Raw genomic sequence first — 6,208 nt, 5'->3', positions numbered from 1 at the left:
TTTTTAGGATGGGATGCTAGTCCACCGCTGTAAAATAATGGCACTACCATTTATACCGATGGATCAATGGTGGAAAAAGGAATTAGCGAGAGTCTATGTTCAGAGGACCTGGAGATCGCCTGGCTGGCTATTTATCTTACACAGAGTAGTAAGTCGCTAAATAGAAAAGTCACTATGTACATATGTACATATATTCGTTGACAGCTAAGCGAAAATGAAAGCGTTAGATTGTCAAGTAGTGAAAATTTTTTTGGAAATGTCGCGCATTGCTATCGTCAGTGAGTCACGTCAATGCTTGAACTTGTTGGATTCCAGGACACACATTGGTATGTCTAAGAGAACAACAGCCTAAGAGATAGGTAAACATGATTTGGAAATGCAGATCAGTAAGGGAGATAGCAACTTAAAACTAATTATTTACCGTAACAAATGTACTATCCGAGTCGGCTGTGAAATTCAAATCGAATAAGGTGCTCATGTAGGGATTCAGCCCTTTTCCTATTAACCACTTCATTGTTCATGGCGCCAGAGTGTTCAAATGAGATCAACCCGCTGACGGCAGTCCCACATCAGCTTTGGGGTTACCCCATGTGCTTTCGGAGCTGTCAGAGTCTATTTAAGTAGTTTTGTTTTCTCGCCCCATTCTTCATATACTATCTCGGACGTAGTTCATTAGCATGCACCTCAGCCTCAGAAACATAATTAGCTTCCTTCTGGGTTCCGAGGCCAGTTTCCTAAATCATTCCAAAGACTAGGTGCGACATTGTCCCAGTGGGTTCTACTAGGGGAAAAGGCCTTGAACTTATGTATGTACTTAAACCGCGAAAGTCTCAGGTTCACAAGGCTAATACCTCGTTCTTTCTCTTGTTCTATAAGCCTGAGAATGCATGCGTGTCTGAAGTTTGTATCTTTCACATTATCCAATTTCTGCCTGCGTGGGCTTCCTTACGGTCTTCTTCCACCAGGTGGGCATAGAAAATAGCAGTAGGGGTTTGGAAATGGTATCGCTCTGATGTTTATTTCCCTCTACAGGCTTCTGGTGGTACCAAACGAGGATCTGATCTTATGAATAGATTTATAAAATTGCGGATTCTATGAAGGCTTGTCCCAGTTATTTCACTTCTTCAGAGAAATGTAATTTTTCTTCAAAAAAGTGGTGCTCCTTATATTCAGCTCATTCTATATAATATTAGAGATAGTCAAATTTAAGAGTGAGGACAAGCTATCGATATCGTAAGAGCCAGATATTATCGATGATTCATTTCAAACTTGCTAATCCCATATAAGTTCAGGATAAGACCTGTAGCAGATAATGAGATCTATTACTTTTCAACCCATTCTTTGCTGTTGGTGCTGCCCACAGCAGGTGGTGGACAAGTTGGTGATATGGTGAGGATAGAAAAGTTGACGGATGCAATTACGACTTCCTACTCTCCGCCTTATATTGACACACCGATGATCCGAGCTGCATCCATATCATGCGTCAAAAAGAGCGATCCGAAAATTGTCGCTAACTGGTTACAGAATCTTCCCCTCTGGAAACAAAAGGAGCCGATATTTTTCCAACTGCCAATTTTAGTCTTTTAATCTCCCTGCAGAACTTGCAACAAAACGAATTTAATGCAATCGTGTTAATTTTTAAACGCGTCTATTAAAATATCTACTGTGTGATGTGAAGTGACTGGCACCAGTTCGACTGCTATGGCCCATTGAATGAATCAAGTCAACTAAAAATAGTTCTTTCAATTAACCCAACCGTAAGTAATCTTTTTACAGCATACGAATGAACCGTCTTTACACCGCCTGTAGAGTTAAATGTCGGTGTGTAATTGGCGCATTGTTGATTCACACAGGCGATGTTCGGGACATACAATTGATGTGGCGGACGCGCATGTTTACTTAATTTATACTACTGTGGCAGCCATTAAACGGCAGTGTGAAGGCACAATACGAGTACATATACATACATATGTACATAGTGATAGAATCATTCATATGTAAAACAGACAGAAATTTATGTGAATTAAATAGACAGGCAATAGTGGGCTCGTCCCGACAAGTAATGCTTTTTAGATGTACGTACATACGTATGGATGTGTGAAGGCATATTGCAGCTACTATATAATTTAAGGGGCTCGGTCTTGTGCTACACTCTACGTTTATTGAAGCAAGTACGCTTTTACGCTTGTATTTATTAGGTATGCATAAGAAAGTGACACTTGTTGGGTTTACAGATAGCGTCATAGTAATTTAATTTGCTCTTTACGTAATAGCTGCCTAGTAGCCCTTGAGTCTCTTAAGGGTCGCTATGTATGTAGTATGCATTGCGTGCTTGTCATTCATCACGTGATGTACTGGATATTAGCTTATAGCTACAGAGTTCGCCCACCATCTTTTATTCCTAATGTGCTACAAGGGTCGTTGGACAAGTACTGTAGATAAAAGTGAACGCACTACTATTTAAATATTGAAAGAAGAACTAAGCTATTTTTTTTACCTAAGAGTAGGAATCTTTCTTCAAGATGACTCTCGGACATAGTAAGTCAACGACTTAAGAGAAGGAAAGATAAAGGTAAGGCTAGTTACTATGTGAGAGCTTCTCGTGTCACAAAGCAACCGCTGGCTCGATGGAATTTTTAGCAAAGAGAAGGTGTCGGGCAGAGTTTCAATGACATGTATTCGTTGAATTGAAGTGACCTTCCCGCAGTCCCAGTTTATTCTTTTAGGAGCGAATTCGCGAAGTTTTGATCGCCGTGGGATCTCGAACCTGGTAATTCGAGAGCGATGCTTCGTTCCGAACAGGCGAATCCCATATAAATTCAGGGGTATCAACCGATGCATTGTTTTTGGTGCTGTCCCACAGCAGTTGTTGGATCGACGGTTTGTGAGTCGACAATATTCGACAAGTTTCTGGATTTCCATTGGTGGTGTAGTAAGGACGGATGCACACCGATGGCCTGAGCTGCAACATTCCTGGAAAGAAAGGGGGTGCCTAAAAAAATTCTCTACGAACAGGAAATCAACTCAAGAAGTCATATATTAACCGACGTGACTGGCTCAGATCTTTTACTTGACTTGCATGGCACCAGAGTTCTGCGAATAGGTCAATAGTGATTCTCTGTATGCTGCCTAACCTGCATAACATGGCCAATGACCCTTTATCATGATGCAAATTAGCCTGCAACCTCTTATGACGCTTATTGCTTCCTTTGAAGTCACTCTTGGACGGACGATAACCCTCGTTTTGTTCTATCGTGAAACCTTTTTTCTGGCCCTTCTTAACTGAGCTGGTCGGCGAATAGCCTGAGAGCTTCGTTTACCCTTTTTGGTAGAGAGTTTGGTTCGGTAGTGCCAGCACCCACCCTGCCCAGCGGCTAATCTTGTAGAAGAGCGTGATTCCAAGTCGACTTCTGTTGAGGTTTCAGACGGCTCTCGATCTTCCACATTTGCCACAAGTGTCTCTGGCGCAACAATTTTCGGCTGCTTTGCCTTCGTTAGGAGACCGAATCTGTAAGCGAACTTGCCCTTCATCACTATCTACTGGTTTGGTAATCGATGCGTGGCCGTTAAGTAAGGCCATGTGGTCCAGCGAACCACTTTCCAGCGTGTGTGCGAAATATTTCAGTTCAAGTTTTATTGGTGTTGGATTAGATCAGAGACCAAACTTGGTTCCTACCGAGTGATAGTAAGTAGAAGGACCCTCAACTTTAAGTTACAACATTTTTCGTATGGGTAAGATAATTCTCTGAACGGGCTCAATGGAATTCATGTAAAAAGCTTGTTGCTATGCTTTCACATTCAGCTAGTATCCAATAAAAACATTTGAATTAGAACAGAACTATCAGGTGGCCCTCGTATATGAAAATATACGCTCCACATAAATACCCCAATATGCGGCTTCCGCTATGACGTTACTAATTTCCTTGAATAAAAATTCGGTTCATTATTCCTTTCGTGTTTTTTTTTTGTGGCATTTTACTTTTTTCTTTTCATTTCTCATTATACTCATTACTCATAGACTAATTGTTTTTCACCACATTTCACTTTCTTTGCAGTAATCATCTCGATGTGTTGGGTCGCTGGCACAATTGTGGGTTTTCTACCGTTGTTTGGTTGGCATGTGAAGCCCGAAAACCAAGCGGATATGAGCTGTCATTTTGTCAAAGTAATGGATTACAATTATTTGGTCTTTCTGTACTTTGCAACCATAATAACGCCGGCGTTGCTAATGTTGGCTTTCTATACGCACATCTATCGCGTCATCGTCAAACAGGTGGGTGGTTACTTTAAATATTAAAAGTTAATTTAGTTAATTACCTTAAATTCGAAAATCTTCAAAAGTCGCGAGTCATACATAAATATGTTTCATACAAAATTTTAAATTTTATTAAAAGAGCGAGTTTCGAGATTTTCGAAATTTATTGCACTGCAGCTAATTTAACAACAATACATTGATTTACCTCTACAGGTACGCCAAATAGTCACAATGAATCCGACGAGTAATAGTAGCCGCCGTTCTTCCAACACACAAGTCCAAATAACACCTGGCCGCCCACATGGCGGCACTATGCTACGCGTCTTAGGCGCTTCACGCAAGCGCGATGTGAAAGCTACCCAAAATCTCTCCATAATTGTGTTGTTTTTCATGATCTGTTGGTTTCCGCTGTACACGATCAACTGTATCAAAGCGTTCTGCCCCGACTGCCAGGTGCCTGGGAAGCTGACACTTTTCTGCATTATACTCTCTCACCTCAATTCGGCCGGCAACCCTGTGCTGTATGCATATCATTTAAAGGATTTCAGACTGGCTTTGAAAAATTTGCTTTTGAAGATAATTGGCATTGAGGTTGAACCAGTAGTGGATCCAATGCATCGCTTCTCGTTGGCAAGTCAACACCGCCTACAATCGATAGAGGCGAGTTTGCGGAACTCGCTGCAACCACGCATTTATATAGGTAGGTAACTAGAATGGTAGAGAATATTATTTGGAAATTGTATACAAAAATAAAAAATAAATCGTTTCATTTAATATATTCTTCAGATTCTCCCATTTGGTTACGCCAGCAACAGCAATCACTCAAGAACTCGCAATCGACGCCAAAATGCGGCGTTATAACACCTTGCCTAAACAACATTAACCAGACGGTGACCGCTGTGGCTTCTGTGCCCGCTGATATTGGCCGCGATATGTGGAATATAGTGGAGGCCTCAAGTGGCGCCGAGCTGGAAGGTATCAACTACGAATATCCCATTGGAAGAAGCGCGAATACGCCGCCTACGCCCGCATCCCAACAGCAGCGTCGCGGCTCTTCTTTCGGCAATGCCTACAGTCCTTCCTACTCCTACAACAACTGCAACTACTACATCAGTCCCGACGAATCCGAATTGGATGAGGTCTTTCTACCAACAATCTCGAACAGCAGTGGTAGCAATAGTGTTGATAGCGTTAGACCAAACGGCCGGTTGGGGCATGCCCGAACAAGTGAAGAAATCGCGCACATCATGCGTGAAAAATTGCGCTCCGATGACACGGAATACCAGACACAGATGCGGTGTAACCAGCGCGCACTCACCGACTCTTCATATAGTGATTGTGATATGCAAAAGAAAAGCGCTGGTCATACACCGCCAGCCAAGGGCCGATTGCTGAAGACGGCACATCAACGCCGGCTATCCCAACTGGATGCTGTTGAGCAATCACGCCGCGGTTGTAGCACTGGTGATACAGATGGTGGCGGCTTCGGCGGTGGTATCGGTTCCTGTTCACGATCTACTTCCAGCTTATCAGGACTCAGCAATGCGGGAGTTTATGTCGTTGAGAAGGACACGAGTCCGTTGTCGCCACCACGAAAGCGTAAATTCAAGAAAGCGCAACGCCTGCCTATGAACGGAAACAAGGCGGCTGAATCAAGCAATAATAAGACGGCATCTGGAGTGAATAAAAACAGTCGATCATATTCCTGTACCAGCGAGTCCATGTCCACGCCCACCAAAGAGGTGGCGAATGGCACAAAAGTGACGCAAACGCCGCCGGCAAACACACATTCCAACAGCGGCAGCAATGGCAAAAATGCGCCCAAAGCGCCTACCCACAATAACAGTAACAACGGTAGCAATAATCATAACAATTACAATTTTAATTGTCACGCGACAGAGCGGCAGCCGCATACGATCCATTGTCATGGTCACGACAAGTTCAGTCGGTTGC

At 42.9% G+C, this 6,208-nt stretch overlaps 1 protein-coding gene across 1 annotated transcript in view; it reads left to right on the top strand.

The window, feature by feature from the left end:
* Positions 1 to 2,522: 2,522 nt before the first annotated feature.
* LOC118750152 overlaps positions 2,523 to 6,208 on the top strand; it is an 8,001-nt gene continuing 4,315 nt past the window's right edge. The window contains exons 1-4 of the mRNA XM_036484876.1: positions 2,523 to 2,538; positions 4,056 to 4,273; positions 4,469 to 4,955; positions 5,042 to 6,194. Coding sequence (XP_036340769.1) covers positions 2,523 to 2,538; positions 4,056 to 4,273; positions 4,469 to 4,955; positions 5,042 to 6,194 — 1,874 coding nt within the window. The remainder of the gene's footprint in view (positions 2,539 to 4,055; positions 4,274 to 4,468; positions 4,956 to 5,041; positions 6,195 to 6,208) is intronic.

Source organism: Rhagoletis pomonella, unplaced genomic scaffold (genome assembly GCF_013731165.1).
Source record: "Rhagoletis pomonella isolate Grant_MI unplaced genomic scaffold, Rhpom_1.0 Rhpom_scaffold_00152, whole genome shotgun sequence".
NCBI lineage: Eukaryota > Metazoa > Arthropoda > Insecta > Diptera > Tephritidae > Rhagoletis > Rhagoletis pomonella.
The sequence above is the reverse complement of the archived record's forward strand: the minus strand, read 5'-3'. Positions and strand labels throughout refer to the sequence as shown.